General features: G+C 39.3%; 2 protein-coding genes across 3 annotated transcripts in view; one reads left to right on the top strand and one right to left on the bottom strand.

Annotated features, from left to right (window-relative positions):
* Positions 1–825: 825 nt before the first annotated feature.
* LOC114247268 (AN1-type zinc finger protein 1) lies at positions 826–5,648 on the top strand. The gene is made up of 3 exons (XM_028180179.2): positions 826–1,289; positions 2,637–2,739; positions 5,058–5,648. The coding sequence occupies exons 1-3, from the start codon at positions 1,006–1,008 to the stop codon at positions 5,583–5,585; spliced, it is 915 nt and encodes a 304-aa protein (XP_028035980.2). The 5' UTR covers positions 826–1,005; the 3' UTR covers positions 5,586–5,648.
* Positions 5,649–7,529: 1,881 nt separating this feature from the next.
* The window catches only part of Lgr1 (Leucine-rich repeat-containing G protein-coupled receptor 1), a 52,904-nt gene continuing 44,606 nt past the window's right edge, over positions 7,530–15,827 (bottom strand). For both annotated transcript variants that reach the window (XM_028180152.2, XM_028180153.2), the window contains 7 exons: positions 15,602–15,670; positions 15,150–15,224; positions 14,368–14,485; positions 12,785–12,901; positions 11,590–11,678; positions 9,098–9,271; positions 7,530–8,665 (listed from right to left, as the gene is read on the bottom strand). In XM_028180152.2, the coding sequence (XP_028035953.2) occupies positions 7,579–8,665; positions 9,098–9,271; positions 11,590–11,678; positions 12,785–12,901; positions 14,368–14,485; positions 15,150–15,224; positions 15,602–15,670 (1,729 nt within the window). In that variant the 3' untranslated portion in view covers positions 7,530–7,578. The remainder of the gene's footprint in view (positions 8,666–9,097; positions 9,272–11,589; positions 11,679–12,784; positions 12,902–14,367; positions 14,486–15,149; positions 15,225–15,601; positions 15,671–15,827) is intronic.

Genomic DNA, 15,827 nt, shown 5'->3' with positions numbered 1-15,827 from the left:
TGGATTTATCGGGTATTAAATCAAATTGATTAAAACGATACGAAATGAAATTAAATGGGTCCCAGGAAAATTCAGGGAATTTTGTGAGAGTTTGAGAGAGAGAAGTCATCGTGGCCTAAGTCGAAATCATCGTGGCCTAAGCGATAAGATGTCCGGTGCATTCGTGTGTAGCGATGCACCGGTGTTCGAATCTCAGGCGGGTACCAATTTTTCCAATGAAATACGTACTCAACAAATGTTCACGATTGACTTCCACGGTGAAGGAATAACATCGTGTATTAAAAATCAAACCCGCAAAATTATAATTTGCGTAATTACTGGTGGTAGGACCTCTTGTGAGTCCGCGCGGGTAGGTACCACCACCCTGCCTATTTCTGCCGTGAAGCAGTAATGCGTTTCGGTTTGAAGGGTGGGGCAGCCGTTGTAACTATACTAAGACCCTTAGAACTTATATCTCAAGGTGGGTGGCGCATTTACGTTGTAGATGTCTATGGGCTCCAGTAACCACTTAACACCAGGTGGGCTGTGAGCTCGTCCACCCGTCTAAGCAATATAAAAAAAAAAAAAGTTCAGTATACTTTTTTGGAGAATCTAAAAAACCGCATTCGGAGTTTTTATTTCGCACACTTCGTACTTTTACAGATGCTGAGAGATTACTTAGCCATCTTTATTACACGTTTGAACCTGAATAAATATGAAATTAAACTTGACAATTAAAACAACCTATACCTCGTGCTTCGACCAAAAAGCCCAGACATCTTTGTGTGGCAGTTTACTTTCAGCATAGATTATATACTTAATATCTGACAGTAGATGACAATTGACAATGATGACATGATAATCATGAAATTGAGAATCACAAAAACATAACCTCTTATTATATGGAAATATAGAAAAAATGATTTTACATCACAATTAGAAGTTTCAGTGATTTTCAAATAAACAAAATTCAGCAACAGAAGAAACAAATTAAAGTATTAAACTGTGTGAATCGTTTTGAATAAAATGGAATTTCCAACGCTTGGTGAAAATTGCCAATATCCTGGCTGCAACCAAACAGACTTCTTGCCATTACAGTGCAAATGTGCAAAAGTGTTTTGCAGAGAACATTTCAACACTCACTGCCTGTCCGGAGAATGTGAATTAGCACCGCAACCTAAAGAAGTTAATTTAAAGAAAGACGACCAAATTTTCAAATGCTCCGAAAAAAGTTGCAATAAAGGAAACGTTCATGAGATGACCTGTTCTAAATGTAATAAACATTTTTGTGTAGAACATAGGTTTCACCCGTAAGTTTATATGTAGTTCGTATAAGGTGTTGCTTGAATACCTGTGTTAAATGAGTCGACTATTATCAAAGCCGGCAATGTGACTTTTGGACAATTATTGGTAAATCAGAAAAACGAATTATTGACTTTGTATTCCATTGGCAGTCACCAAACTCTTCTGAACGACATCTTAGATAAATAACAGGTTAAGTATTAACCTTTATTAAATGCAGGTTTTGAACCGTATTCTTTGAAGGAGACGATTATATTCAAATCAATCTGTATTGACATATCAATAACATTTTTTTGTCCAAATGCACAGATCGCCACCTTTGATAACAGACGACTCAAATAAAAAAACGCAATTTTCACAGATCGCACGCGAATACTACCAAACGATAAACATTGTGCTGTTCATTGCATTATAGGCACAACATGACATTGCTAAATTAACACTTCTCCAGTCGAAAGATCATTAAGAAATAAAGTTATTTTATCAAATTCACTGCCAGACGCATTTTCCATGTTTTACCCAAGGTGCCAATGTAAACTTTTTATCTTGGATTGTTGCTTGCAGAAAATAAAGTGAATCACAAACTCATGCTTGAAGCATTTTGTGGTCACTGGTGACCTCCACAGCACTTTAGGACCAAAGAGATCTTACTTAAAAAGTGGTGACACAATACTCTGATTGATTTGATTAATCTTTTCTTTGCCTTGAGTGTGTTTTAGCTAATTCGAGTGTTGATCACTGGCGATCCATGATAGTAAAATAGGGTACTAGGTTATTGATTCATTCTAAAGTCTCAATTTATCAGGTATGACTATAACTTTTTCAGTGAGTTTGAGTTTAAAATCACATTATTTTATAATTTCTGATGATCAGAATTATTTTACAGTTTTACTGGTTGTATATATATAGCACACTGAGAACCCACACACATCAGTACAATGATCCTGCCTATTTTTACATTCAACAATCATATGTTGCTATTTGAAGAATAAGAACTGGTCTTACTGGTGGTAGGACCTCTTGTGAGTCTGCATGGGTAGGTACCACCACCCTGCCTATTTCTCCCATGAAGCAGTAATGCGTTTCGGTTTGAAAGGTGGGGTAGCCATTGTAACTATATTGAGACCTTAGACCATATCTCAAGGTGGGTAGCGCATTTACGTTGTAGATATCTATGGACTCGTGGGCAGTGAGCTCATCCACCTATCTATGCAATAAAAAACAAAAACCAACACAAGACTCAAATATCTCACAGGATGGAGATACATAATTCTTGCATCTATCTCTATAGTATTGTTGGAGTGATCAATGTTTTTGAAAGCTTAAAACAACCTATTAAACTTGCACTTTTTCAGTTCATGTCCAGAAATAGATGATGAGACTCTGGCTGCAAAAATAGAACAATTTGAAGCACCAAAAAGACAATTTAGGGAAGCAAACAAACATTTACAAGGAATGGTATGTTTAGAGTCACTGACAGTTTGACTTAGGAGCTTAATAAAATATATCTTCACCTTCTGACACGGTTCAAGTTATAACTAATATATTTATTAATTATAAGTAGTATCTCAAAGTCGACACATACAGAGGAGGGCTGTTCGGATTGTCGATAATCCCATTCTCACGGATCGTTTGGAACCTCTGGATCTGCGGAGGGACTTCGGTTCCCTCTGTATTTTGTATGGTATGTTCCATGGGGAGTGCTCTGAGGAATTGTTCGAGATGATACCGGCATCTCGTTTTTACCATCGCACCGCCAGCCACCAGAGTAGAGTTCATCCATACTACCTGGAGCCACTGCGGTCATCCATAGTGCGTTTCCAGAGGTATTTTTTGCCACGTACCATCCGGCTATGGAATGAGCTCCCCTCCACAGTGTTTCTCGAGCGCTATGACATGTCCTTCTTCAAACGAGGCTTGTGGAGAGTATTAAGCGGTAGGCAGCGGCTTGGCTCTGCCCCTGGCATTGCTGAAGTCCATGGGCGACGGTAACCACTCACCATCAGGTGGGCCGTATGCTTGTCTGTCTACAAGGGCAATAAATAAATAAAACAGACATGATTTTTTTTTTTTTCATTGATGATTACTTATTTAAGGATTTATACCAAAAGATATTTAATTTCACAATTATGCTAATGTGGCTGCTAATCATCCATAATCATCATAAGTTTGCAAGAGAGAAGCTGATACTCAAATTTGCTGGTAGTAGGAACAAGTTCACATTGTTTCTAAACCTCAACTCAAAAGGTTTAGGTGCATTTATTTTGTGGCCTCTATAGGTACTCTAAACCACTTGACACAGGAAATACCACGGAATAGATAAATAAGGTTGGAAAGGCCTTTGCTCTAATTTTGTATTAGAACCAGTGTCGCCGCTTCATCCCCACTATTTTAATTTCTACACATACACACACTGTGATTACAAGTATTTCGCACACAACAAAAACACCCACACATAAATCTCAGGACAGATATTCGTTCGCAAACTAGCTCAAAACACCCGTAGGCATACACACTCACACACGCAAAAAGGCAATAAAAATGTTCATACACGCTAGTGCTTGATAAAATCGATATTCTTTATCGATAAATTATCTGATGAATGAATGGAGAAAATGAAACATGAAATAAATATTGAAAAAAAAAACTATTTTACTTTTATTAATTACAAATAGTCACTGTCGCTGGAATAAAACGTATTTGTTAAGCAGTTGGCGCTTGCTATTAATTGCGAATGAATTTTTCAGAACTAAGTGTATTCTGATTTTTTTTATGGTAAAATCATTTTCAGTAAAATGTTTAGAGCAAATAGTACTCGTCTTTGTCTCCAGTTTCCTCTACCTGTCACGTCAATCCATTGTTCCCTGGCGTTAGGTTCTTTAGGAAACCTAAAATTTTTTATTTACTGCGTAAGTCAAATGGCATTTTACTTAGATTTTAATACGTCTTAGACAATATAGTAAATACCCGTAAATGAGAGGTCTACATGTCCCTTTATATTATACCTTCACTTTAATTCAATGATAATAATTCAATAATAATAATACATATTTATTTTACTCAAAATACGTCTCACTAAGAATATACTAGGTATCATTAATTAAATATAAAATAATGCAAAAATTATCCATGTCAAATGTAAATATAGTCGAGAATTCTGTCGATGATTTTATTTCACCACATGGTCACCTCACTATCGACAAACTAGCGCCGTGCACCACGGCCAATCAGGGCAAAGGCCGAAATTTCAAAGATTGAAGTGTAGAGAACGCAATGCATGTAGTACATTGGAAGCTGACTTGGTCATTGCGTTCATTGGGCGAGTACACATCGCGCAATGTATGCTATTTATAACTTGCTGCAATAATATTGTTAATGTTTGGAATTTCATAATGCTCAGTATATTTTTATGTTTTAGACAAATAATATTGTAATTAAATGGTAATTTCGACTTACCGATCGAAAGATATACCTCCTCGCTCTATACTTGAGGTCTGATTTTTTGTTTTACAAGTTATAATTGCACAACACGGCACTATAAAGCGGAGATCTGTTCGTCCAAGTATTCCGAAGCGCACTAAACGCGGTGAATGAAAGAATCGGTCGAGTTATGTTTGTTCGATCATAACTGTGGCACGCTTGCCCCGCCTACATTACCATTCCAACCTTATTTATCTATTCCGTGGGAAATACCATACACATGAAAAATATCACAGACTTTTTTTACTTTTTATTGTTATTTATAAATGTAATCAGCTTTTAACATCTATTCTCAGATAACAGAAAACATACGTAAAGCACTACAATCGTCAGCAAAAGTGAAAACGGCATCGAAAATACACTTGATGAGAATAAAACAGAAAGCCTCCGGCCCGAAAAGCATTCCTCCATCTGACCGAGTATACTTCGCCATTAGGAAACCCACTAACATGGACGCCAAACCGCTAAAAATATTACAAGACGAGGACCATCTAATTAAACTAGGAACTTTAGTATTAGAACCAGACTTAAAAGATACAGTCCCAGTTTTTATTAGCACTAAATGGAGCTTAGGTCGGGCTATTGATTGTATTTGTGAGACATGTAATATAAGAAATGATAACAATAAAATAGGGAATATAAAGTTAAGATTGTTCAGGCAACTAGATGGCTATTGTATAAGCCCCACAGCGATGGATGTTGAAATTAATGAGTTGGTAAACAAAGAAATATTGTTGGAAGGTGACCGATTGCTCATTGAATATATCGATAGTAAATCTTTAGCCAGTTTAGATGAGAATGCTCATGTTTTTTTAGTTGTGTAATTTTTTATGTACAAAATTATATTTATATACCATATTGTAATGAATATATGACTATAATTTTTATTTATTTACCTTTTATTAACACGCCAATGTACATATCAACCAACCACTATTTAATACAATGCACAGTTTCATCATTAACAGGGATTTCATTCAGACTACCAGTTACCACTTTCTAAAGTCTATTTCTAAGGAGTCGGGGTTCGGCAAATTCCGAGAAGTGGCGGATTTAAATAGTTAAGGCCATAGGCTTAGGTTCTGAACACTCGCTACAATTCGATACCTAAAGTAGGTTCACAATCGTATACCCGGCAGGCTGGTTCTGGCCCAGCGGGGTATCCCGGAAAACCAGCGCGGAGATCGGCGTCGTTGGTCGTCGACTATCGCCTCGACGACCCGTCGGTCCGGCGTCCTCGGGGTGGCGCCGCGTGTCTGCTTGTAGTATTGACCGCGGGAGCCCCCCTACTCTGACCAGGTTCTGATCCCGGACGGAGATCGGACGTCGGGTGTAAGAGTGCAGGAGGGTCGTTTAGTGCAGTAGGTCCATAAAACTCCTTGAGCCCGCGGTCTTGCAGTCGTGGACTAAACCCACATACACCGCGCGCCCCCTAAGGCGCGGGGACCTCGTAGGAGATTCGGCGCCCGGCCCGAAAAAAAAAGTTTCACAATCGTATATTTTTTTTAAATCTAATAGCTTTATGATTTGTGTATTTTTTGCGTAAAAATATAAATCTTAATTTTTATACGAAAAAATATTGTTTGTTCTTATTTTATCGTATCTAAAATCTTCTGAGGGTAGTATTAGAATCCTTATATGGTTGATGTTTCGAACCATGTTTAGTATTGGAGGCTATATATAGGTATACAACCGCTGCGCTCATCCATATTGCATTTCATAGATTATACACTTAATATTTGAGATCTTCACTTAATATCTGGTGAATTTCCAGAGATCTTTCTGCCAGTTTCTATTTGAGTGAATGACCTTTTTTCCAAGGTGTTTCCTGAGCCCTATGATATGTGCTTATGTGCTTATAAACTCCTTTACGGTAGACAAGGGCTTGGTTATTCCTCTGATATTTCTGACGTCCATTAGCGAAGTTGACTCACCATTAGATGGCCATACTCTCGTCATAAGGCTCGTCGTAAGGTGCCCACTACGGCCCACTTAAGTGGTTATCGGAGCCCATAGACCTCTACAACGTAAATGGCGCCGCCCACTTTGGGATATGAGTTCTAAGGTCTCACTTTTAACACTACAACGGCTGCCTCACTCTACAAACCGAAACGCATTACTGCTTGACGGCAGAAATAGGCAGGGTGGTGGTACCTTCCCTTGCGGACTCACAAGTCGACCAGTAATTACGCAAATTAGAACTTTTCGGGTTTTATTGGAGATATTTAAAATTATTTAGATTAAATCCGGATGCTAGGTAACTAACTGCTTTAGTTTGGACGATGCATAAGTATACCTAGCGATTAGTATAGCAGTTTCATATATATTTAAATAAACTCACTGTCTTTGTAAATGTATGTATGGTCAGAAAACCCAATCCTTACATATTAATACAAGGCTAAAACTCTAAAGCCATGTTTTCTTATTTTTTACTAGCTGACCCGGCAAACTTCGTAGTGCTTCAATCGATAAATAAAAGACCTAAGCATTTGTATAAAATAAAATATACAAAAGCTTAGGTCTTAAAACAAACAAAAGGAATCCGTCCGACGGGGGACACATCAAAGAAAAACAAAATTGTCATTTTTATTTAATTCCGAGCATTTTCATATTTATTTACCTTCTAAACCTTCTCTAACAAGTAATTTAAGACCAAAATTAGCCAAATCGGTCCAGACATTCTCGAGGTTTAGCAAGACTAACGGACAGCAATTCATTTTTATATATATAGAAGAAGATTTTTAAATTAGGTTCAATAAAACTTCGAGTAGTCATAAATACGTCCTTATATTATAATGTCACTTACAAAACTATAGCTTACGCTTTAAAATCGCTAAACTCTTTACTGATTTGCGAATGATTCTTCTGGTCTACCAGGGGCATCAGCTGTGCCGGCGTCGAGGGGTTGGTGTGCGCGGTCGGAGGGGGGGTCGTCGATAGCTTGTACTTCTCGACCAACCAGTTACATTGACCCGTCCTCGCTACCAGCGTTATGAAGTCCCGCCGGTACTGCTTTGTCAGGATCGCGTACAAAAACGGATTGGCGCAAGCGTTCAGCGGGTAAAAGAAGACTAATAAAACTTTCCCGTGACTGACGTCGACCAGTGGCACTCCCGCCAGGGCTGTGACCCCGAAGAAGGCGACGGGCGCCCAGCAAAGCAAATCTGTGCCTATGAGCAGAGCCATTTTGTTAGCTATCCGCCGCTCAGCAGCCGCGGCGGCTCGCCTCCCCCCATAATTCTCCCCCCCACCGCCCAACGATCGGTAGATCTGGACGTAGCACACGACAATCGTGACCCACGCCAACGCATTGGTCAGGAACAAAGACCCTTGATAAATCACGTCCCCTATATCTTTACTCTCAACCGGCAAACAAATCGAAGTCGATGAATAGTCAGAGACTCCGAGCAACGGCAGCCCCGCCATCAACGAAGAGAACAGCCACCCTCCGAGCATAATCTTCGCTGCTGTCGACAAAGAAATCCTTCTTTCCAAATAAATGGCGTACGTGATCGCGAACCACCTTTCCAGCGTGACGATCGTCAAGGTGATGACCGAGAGTTGCCCGGAGAAGACTGACAAGAAACCGGCTATCTTACAGCCGACGCCGTACTGCCAGTTGTAGGCGTAGTTGAAGAACTCCCCGTAGGACCTCAAGTCGACGACGGCCAGCATGAGGAGGTACAGTCCCGTGCAGAGATCGGAGAAGGCGAGGTTGCACATGAGGAACCGCGGGACGGTGAGCTCGGTGTGGTTGGTGAGGAGCACGAGGAGCACGGCCACGTTCCCCACCACCGCGGCCGCGACCACCACCCACACGCTCGCCCGCAGCCACGACCAGCCCATCACGTCCTCGCACGGGTTCAGGGCGTCGGATGCTGGAGTGCATTCCACGTTCCGGTTTCTAAAATCAAATGCCAAATACTGTCTGAGTGCGGCCTTCGTGCAAAAAGTGAGCTAGTTTAATGATTTTCCTGAAAAGTGTATCTAGTAGGTATCATTTAATATGATTTTAACCCTTTGACTGAGTCCTACGTGGCGCATTGAAATAATTATATCAATTTCTGTTACTAAGTATCTGGATTACCTAACTTTGCCTTCTTTTATTTGTTAATGTTTATAATAGTTTTTTAGGTCTCTTAGAAATCTATTCTCATCACTCTTACTATTTTCGGATTCGTCTTTTCCTACTTTCTTCCGGGTCTACTAGATATTCCAGCGCCTTAGTAAAAATATCGATAAGACAAATCGACACAATTATTTCAGTCCACCATGTAGGGCATCGGTGACCTACATATCAGTCAAAGGGTTAGCGACGAAGGATATAAACATTCACCTTGTGTTGAAATTGCCACAGTCAGCAGATATCGACACGACAGTGTCATTGACAATGTCGTGGAATTCTCCTTGATCGTCATCTTCGTAACTGCCCGAGTCCGAGAAGTACTCTTCGAAGTTTTCATATTCTTCGCTCGCAGTCATTGTAGATGCATCATCATCTTCTAATGCACTGAAATGTGAAAAGATCTAATGCGCGTTAAAATATGACTACATAATATGACTAAAAAACACGCTTTTATATAAAATCCAACTAAAAAATAGAAAATAAATTTGAATTAAAAATAGTGTAAGAAAAAATGATTTTATTGTAAAAAAGCGTGGGGTGTTTTTCAGGATATTATCAAAATAACCCTTCTACTCATATCTGTTCATAAAATATTTATAATTACTGATACCATGCACCCCACGCTTATTTTTACAATAAAATAATTTTTTCTTATACTATTTTTTATTCTAATTTTTTTAAATTTATTTTCTATTATTTAGTTGGATTTTCTATAAAAGCGTGTTTTGTTAGTTTTTTTAAACTATTATTTATTTTTCATTTTTTAGTTGAATATCAATTATTTCAATATTTTTTATTATTATTGAATTGTCATCGGTCCTTAATAAGTATACTAAATTTCGAGTTAATCCGACATTTTGAAGGGGTTCAAAATCATGTTCAAAGATTCCATTACAACATACATAGGTCTGAAGCCAATAAAAGCGTATTAAAAAGAGTGAAACGAAATGACGTTGAGCTAGCTGAACCCGCTGAGTTTCTCGCCGGATCTTCTCAGTGGGTCGCGATTCCGATCCGGTGGTAGATTCTGCGAAGCACGGCTCTTGCTAGGGCTAGTGTTCGCAAGTCCTCCCAGATTAAGCCCGTGAGCTCACCTACCGGTCCGCGTGACGTTGGAATAGCCCCTTAGGCTACCAACGATTAGGTAGGGGGAGAAAGCTAGCTAAACAGGAACCACTAGCTCCAAGATAACTGATAGATTATGATTAATCACCAAGTTTTTTTTATATTTTTTATTGCTTAGATGGGTGGACGAGCTCATAGCCCACCTGGTGTTAAGTAGTTACTGGAGCCCATAGACATCCAAAACGTAAATGCGCCACCCACCTTGAGATATAATTTCTAAGGTCTCAAGTATAGTTACAACGGCTGCCCCACCCCTCAAACCGAAATGCACTACTGCTTCCCAGCAGAAATAGGCAGGGTACCACCGTACCTACCCGCATGGACCGACAAGAAGTCCTACCACCAGTAACAAGTTATTATTGTCACCATGGTTAGTTGACATAAGTTTAGACTTGAATCTGCGACCAATCAGAGACGCATGAGACCGCTGTGTACGATTTAATACCATACACCAATACAAAGTAAAAATAGGTAGGAAACGCATAAAATTTTTTTACTTGTGGTAGGACGTCTTGTCTGTCCGCACGGGTTGGTACCACCGCCCTGCCTATTTCTGCCGTGAAGCAGTAATGTGTTTCGGTTTGAAGGGTGGGGTAACCGTTGCAACTATACTGAGATCATAGAACTTATATCTCAAGGTGGGTGGCGCATTTATGTTGTAGATGAACACTAACCACAAATAATAATAAAAAGTAACCAGGCCTAAATGAAACAATATAAGAGAAAATCTAAAAAAAATTGTTCCTTATCGGTCCTGTAATAGTTCCGTTGAAAACAACAAACAGATAATGCTAAAATCGGCGAATTGAAGCTTCAGATATACTAAAAACCAAATCCACTCAAGGCATACTTTTGTTATGGTTTATAACGATATAAATAGATCACAGATAACAACAACGAGTAAATAGATAAGACAGATAACTCACGATTCGGAAGAGTCGGCAAGAAATTTAGGGCTTACCTACTCTTTTCCAAATATATTACAGGCATATTGCACAGCTTTTAATACATATTAAATCCATACTTAAATAAAAAATTATTTGAACTCTTTGCCTAATTTGACAGTAGCATCGATAAGCTATTCTGGCTTCACCTTGATCAGTGGTTGAGCACACAGGGCTCGTGAAAGAATTTGCTAACATATGCTAGAAGAGTAGTGCTTCGCTGAATCTACCAGCGGAATGGAATCGCGATCCACTGAGAAGATCTGGCGAGAAACTCAGCGAGCTGATGCTAGCTCGAACTCTGTGCCGAGTTCATCCTTTTCCTTTCCTACCTATGCTGATAGCCTTGAGAGGCTATATTATCAGCTTCTCTTTGACGTGTAGGTGAGCTCACGGGGCTTAAACCGGGAGTGTTGCTATCACTGGCCCTCGCAAGAGCAGTGCTTCGCAGAATCTACCACCGGATCGGAAACGCGACCCTCTGAGAAGATCCGGCGATAAACTCAGTGGGCAAGAGTCCATCGAGTACGGTTACCGACAAATATAGCTGCAGAAGAACTGCTACAAATAGCACTTCAGTTGTATTGAAGTACGGTCAGCAAAAAAAACTTTTTAATTAAAAATTATACCTACGTGACAGTCTGCGCTCCGTCCGTGACGGGTCGGATCGGCTCCAAGGACCTTCGCTTCCGAGCCTGCGACTTCTGTATGCTGGCACATCTCTGTTGCGAAGAAATTAATAACACAAAAATAGTATCAGAATAAGGATTAATTGGTTAAAAGCGTACGTTAACTTAATAATATTGCATAGAATTAGATGAAAATTTGAAAAATATTGAACCACCTGGTGTTGGGCGGTCAAGTGATCATAGAACACAATGACCTCAAGACATGAATGCTTTTCGACACAAGCGATGGTACCTGCCCGTGCGGACTTACTATACTACTGACCACGAGTGATGAAACTTTATAAATTTACATTTGATTTTGATTGCACTATGTTATTCTTTCGTAGCGAAGTCAATCTTGAACACGAGTTAAGTACGTACATATTTCATTGGGAAAATTTGGGATTCGAACACCAACTTATAATATCTGTGTGCTTAGTGCGAGCTTTTTAACGTTCTCGATAGCGTAAAAGTTAACTCAAATTTGTATGGAGTTGGAACGTTTGCCACTAACCGGGCGTCTTATCCTTTTGGCCGCGACGACTCCATCTCCATCCATGAAGTCGTCGTGGCCTAACGGATAAGACGTCCGGTGCATTCGTGTTGAGCGATGCACCGGTGCTCGAATCTCAGGCGGGTACCAATTTTTCTAATGAAATGCGTACTCAACAAATGTTCACGATTGACTTCCACGGTGAAGGAATAACATCGTGTAATAAAAATCAAACCCGCAAAATTATAATTTGCGTAATTACTGGTGGTAGGACCTCTTGTGAGTCCGCGCGGGTGGGTACCACCGCCCTGCCTATTTCTGCCGTGAAGCAGTAATGCGTTTCAGTTTGAAGGATGGGGCAGCCGTTGTAACTATACTGAGAGCTTAGAACTTATATCTCAAGGTGGGTGGCGCATTTACGTTGTGGATGTCTATGGGCTCCAGTAACCACTTAACACCAGGTGGGCTGTGAGCTCGTCCACCCATCTAATAAAACAAAAAAATAAAAAAAACTATTTTATACTTTTAGATAATTTACGGTAGGCAGCGGCTTGGCTCTGCCCCTGGTATTGCTGAATGAAGTCCATAACCACTCATCATCAACAACCATAAGGGCAATAAAAAAAAATACGAAATTTTTTTTAGTAGTACAAACAACGAGGTTTACCTGCATCATCATTGCCATCTGTGTCTCGTATAATTTGTGTCTGGCGGGATTGTGTATCTCCGGGAACTTGAACGCGCAGCAGTGGAAGTGATGGGTCAGGTACGCTTTCTCCAGTTGCTGTTAATACAAGCGCAGCTGTTCACACGGAGCTCGTGGTTACAGACAAACACACTTTTTTTTTTTGTTTTTTTTCTCCTACCTAAGCTGATAGCCTTGAGAGGCTATTTCAGCGGAACCTTAACTAGTAGGTGAGCTCACGGGGCTCAAACCTGACGACGTTGCTGACACGAACCCTAGCAAGAGCCGTGCTTCGCAGTATCTACCACCGGATCAGAAACGCGACCCACTGAGAAGATCCGGCGAGAAACTCAGTGGGCGGTGTCTGAGGGTTAATTTACTCGACGAGCCCTTCGTCGCAAGCGACGGGTTCGACGAGAACGGTGACCGGAACACACATCCAAGTGATTCAACACTTGCGAACACGGCCTCACCGACCGAGGTCTTATGACTTATGACCGATTATCTAAGATGGCGTCTTAGGCAAGCGAAACTACGCCACCGAACTCGAGACGTGAGATCGACTATGCGATAAGTGCTTGACCAATTAGGTCCTGAACGGTCGATTCATTCGTTTGTCGTATATTTTATGTACATATATGAATGGTCAGTTGCGGTCTTTGTCGTTTGGTTCGTGTACGTATTTTAGGAAGGCATTGAAAATACCGCCTGACGCCAGTCACGACCGCCCTCGTGCCATTTCTTTTCTTTTGTTCCTTTTTGAATCCCTGTCTTAGTTTATGTGTAGTCGTTATAGGCCCTGTCCAATATCTAAAACAGCCTTTCTCAAAGTGGGCGATAACGCCCCCTTGTGGGCGCTACAGGTCGAAAGGGGGCGGTAAGAGACCCAGAAAAAAAAGAGGGCGTTGTTTAGAGGCTAGGAAGGCGATTTGTAATTTCATCTAGGAAGACTCTTAGCAACCGACTGAGCTCTCGCTATAGTGGTTTTTAAGTAGGTGAAAGAATGTAGTCGTAAAAAAATAATTTACTCTCAAAATGGGCAGTAGACAAAATAAGTTTGGGAACCCCTGATCTAAAAGGTCGTGAAGCCACATAATCAGTGACATTAGAACATAGTATTTTCCTCGTTTTTCGGGTGTCGTAGATTTAATTAAGATTCAATCGATAATAATAGATTTAATCGGGCGTTTGACGGCTGACGAACTACGAGTATAAGCTATTAGCGCCCTCGGAAATATTAACGTGGTGTGAAAAGCTATTTGACTTAAGCGATTTTTCGCTTAATACGCGACATTTAAATTTATTAATAAAAGGTCCGTTTTATTTGGTATTAGCATTATCAGTTCGATTTTTTTAATTGAAATTCTATTATGCTTACTCCATTTAAATTGCGGAAGAAGTTTTTTTTGTTGTGATATATTTTTTTTTAAATTAAGCTTTAAATGGCTCTCCTGTAATGTCGCTTGAACCGAACAACCTTCTATTCCTCGATATAATGACAGTAATAAACGCGGGAGTAAAAGGCGTTTTAAATTTGACATTAGATAAACAAAAAGAAAACAAACCTGAAATTCGTAAATCGATGGTATGTATTTCAATGATGGAGTCCTTTCAATTCTGAGTATTTGCAGTTTCTCAAGACCTTTAGTTGGTAGCGAGGTAATGGCTGTGTTGCTTAAATCTCTGAAAGACAAATCGCAATTCTAAAATGGCGCCGAGGTTATACGAATAAACACATTTTACATGAACCAAAATGGCCGTCCTCGAATCCAAAAAGGTCAATAATTTAAAATGCTATTTAAAATTTTTAATACGAATTTTATGTACATAATGATCATTAAAATCAATTATAATTATGTATGAAATATAATTTAATTATGTATGAAATATAATTTTGTACAAATAACCGAAACATTTGCCGTTCACGGTATTAATAAAGCACAACGCTAAAAACAAATGTGACGCACATCACAATATTATTACAGTATTATAAATGCGGAATTGTGTTTATTTGTTTTTAGGATCTTTCACGCAATAACGGATAAACAAAACGACATATTTCTGAATGATTGGGCGGGAAATTGTCATTGACGTTACATTTAACTTGAACAAAATATTATGTTTGATTTAGAATCATAAATGACACACAGTCAATGTTCTAGGCAAATGTTTCACTCTTTTTATTTATTGCTTAGATGGGTGGATCACTGGATCACTCGATTGAGTATTTTAAGTTTATGGGATACTCAAAATTACCTAAATTGATTCTTTAACGTACGATGAGGATGAGTGTTTCGGGTATTTTAATTTCATAAAAAAATCTGTATTTTGTCTATAAAATACTTACAGCTGTCGTAATAGTAAATTTCCCGCAAATGCATGCTCATCCAAGCGTTTCAGCTTAGTGTTCCCTTTGAAGCTCCTATCAAATGAAATGTAATAATATTTAATAAACGCGTAACAATATTTTAATATAAGCAGCATAATGGCCATTTGCAAATCTTTGTCTTACTCGTAGTGACGTTGTCATTTTTGTTTCAACTTTACAAAGCCTTATAGATCATCCGTTTCTAATTGAAGGAAACGTGAGCGCTATTTTGAGTTTTTTTTTTGTATATCTTTAATCTCTAATCTCTAATCTTTAATCTCTAAAGATGAACTTACACGGAAAACTCAACATTACATCTGATATTCACGCTGTGCGAATAGAAAAAGTGCCAGTGTAGGCGATCAATAAAATTATTAAAAGTACGTAATGTATACTATATATACTACTATACTATTCATAAGTAAACTTACAGTTTTGAAATTTGCGCGTTTTTGAAGGCATGCTTCGGAACTTCCTCGATCAGGTTGTAGTTCAATGAACTGAAAGAAGAAATTCTAGAAATAAGTTCAACTGTGATGGATAAAATGTGGATGAATGTCAAACACAAAATCATAGCGGACAGGCCGAAATAAACAAAAGCGGGAAACACGGAATTTTTCGGCGGGAAACGCGCAATATTATCTGTGGGCCCGTAGC

Source organism: Bombyx mandarina, chromosome 08, assembly GCF_030267445.1.
Source record: "Bombyx mandarina strain Sakado chromosome 08, ASM3026744v2".
Taxonomy (NCBI): Eukaryota; Metazoa; Arthropoda; class Insecta; order Lepidoptera; family Bombycidae; genus Bombyx; species Bombyx mandarina.
This window is presented reverse-complemented; position numbering and strand designations above follow the sequence as displayed.

Excerpts from the sequence above, each read along its gene's own strand:
- LOC114247268 (XM_028180179.2), top strand. The coding sequence starts at position 1,006 with ATGGAATTTCCAACGCTTGGTGAAAATTGCCAATATCCTGGCTGCAAC. Across the intron at positions 1,290-2,636 it reads GTAGAACATAGGTTTCACCC|TTCATGTCCAGAAATAGATG; the intron begins GTAAGTTTATAT and ends GCACTTTTTCAG. Across the intron at positions 2,740-5,057 it reads ACAAACATTTACAAGGAATG|ATAACAGAAAACATACGTAA; the intron begins GTATGTTTAGAG and ends ATCTATTCTCAG.